The sequence below is a fragment of the Mus caroli genome, chromosome 8 (assembly GCF_900094665.2).
Source record: "Mus caroli chromosome 8, CAROLI_EIJ_v1.1, whole genome shotgun sequence".
NCBI classification, from domain to species: domain Eukaryota; kingdom Metazoa; phylum Chordata; class Mammalia; order Rodentia; family Muridae; genus Mus; species Mus caroli.
The window spans coordinates 9,552,676-9,554,217 of record NC_034577.1 but is presented as its reverse complement, the minus strand read 5'-3'; the positions used below and the strand labels follow the sequence as shown (position 1 = coordinate 9,554,217).

Below are 1,542 nucleotides of genomic sequence, written 5' to 3'. Positions count from 1 at the left end.
GTGTGTGTGTGTGTGAAGGTCAGGGGACAGCTTGTGGGAGTTGTTTCTCTTCTTCCCCTGTGTGGATCCTGTGACTGAGCCAGGCCATCAGGCTCGGCAGCTGGTGAGGGCTCACTGACTTCTTCATTCCTGTTACTTCACTTTGTACTAGTTTACTGTTAGAAAAGCAACTGATAGGAATACATCTATACATGCATAGTTCATNCATACACTGAGATCACTTTCTGTGGGCTGTGTGGTTATGGAGGCTGAGTAGGCCCCTGTGTGACCTGCTATCTTCAGCTGGAAGCCCAGGGAAGCCAGTGCTGCCCTGAGTCCCAGGCTTGCCTGAGATGCGATAGTGTCCCAGCTTGGATGACTCTTATGAGTCACAATGGTGTATTCTCTTTCCTTACTCTTTTCTTGAGCCCTTTAACAGGTTAGTGGGTATCCACTCTGCTGGGCAAGGACATATCTTTCACACAGTCACCTGTTCTGGACATCCAGAAGTCACGCTCATTCTAGGTGCTTTAAGGCCAGTCAGGTGATGACTCAAAAGTGTGCTCAACTCATCCAGTCTTCACCACTCGAAGGAAGGGGAAGTTAGAAATTACTGTTGGCCCTTATCCCAGGACACTTGTTCCCCATAGGAAGCTGTTCAGTGACTCTTAACATGACCTTATTTATGGAAGGAGCTGTACATCTTGTTTATTAAAGGCGTAGGAGTTCCTCGTGTGTTTCTTGACTGACCAGCTTTAAGTACTAGAATATGTGTGAGAGCCCATGAGATGGACAGTTGGGTAGAAGGCCTTGTTGAGCAAGCCTGGACTTCTGTATGTGCCATGGCATATGTGGGCCTACACTTCCAGGCACACATCATACACCTACACACACATACATACACATACACCTATTCACACACATATCTATAGACATACACACTAAATAAAATATATATGAAAATGCCTAGCATCTTTTCTGGCCTGCAGTAAACAACTGAATTGGATTCCTGGGCTTCTTGTTTTCTTGAAATACAGATATTGGTGGAGCAATGAGCTTCACCCTCGAAGTGCCTGACTGAACCATTTCTTTGGGCTGTGAAGTTCTGAGCGTGTTCATCTGAAGCTCTTTGTATTCATCGCTGTCTTTCATGCCCCCTAACTTTACCCTGCCCNTTTTTCTTGTGGATTAGATGGCCTCTCCAGAAGAGAAATGCCAGCAAGTTCTGGAGCCCCCGTATGATGAAATGTTTGCAGCTCATTTAAGGTAATCTTTTGACAGTAGGAGGACAAACACACACAGCTGCATGCATGTAACACACAGCTGCATGTATGTAACACACAGCTGCATGTATGTAATTCGTTCACTCTGATTTATCATGCATCATTGTTTGCTTGCAGCAGTGAATAACTTGGAAAAGTAGACAAATGTGTCATGTGCCTCTTGTGTCAGACCTGGTATCTCTACTGTCATTTTGTATTTGTAATAACTAACGGAGGTCTTGCTTTTCTCATGGCACAATATGGTTTTAATATCTTTGCCTTACAAGGAAAAAAAAAAAAA

At 44.4% G+C, this 1,542-nt stretch overlaps 1 protein-coding gene across 1 annotated transcript in view; it reads left to right on the top strand.

Annotated features, from left to right (window-relative positions):
• Positions 1 to 61: 61 nt before the first annotated feature.
• Pcid2 (PCI domain containing 2) overlaps positions 62 to 1,542 on the top strand; it is a 24,150-nt gene continuing 22,669 nt past the window's right edge. The window contains exon 1 of the mRNA XM_029480857.1: positions 62 to 1,245. Coding sequence (XP_029336717.1) covers positions 1,172 to 1,245 — 74 coding nt within the window. The 5' untranslated portion in view covers positions 62 to 1,171. The remainder of the gene's footprint in view (positions 1,246 to 1,542) is intronic.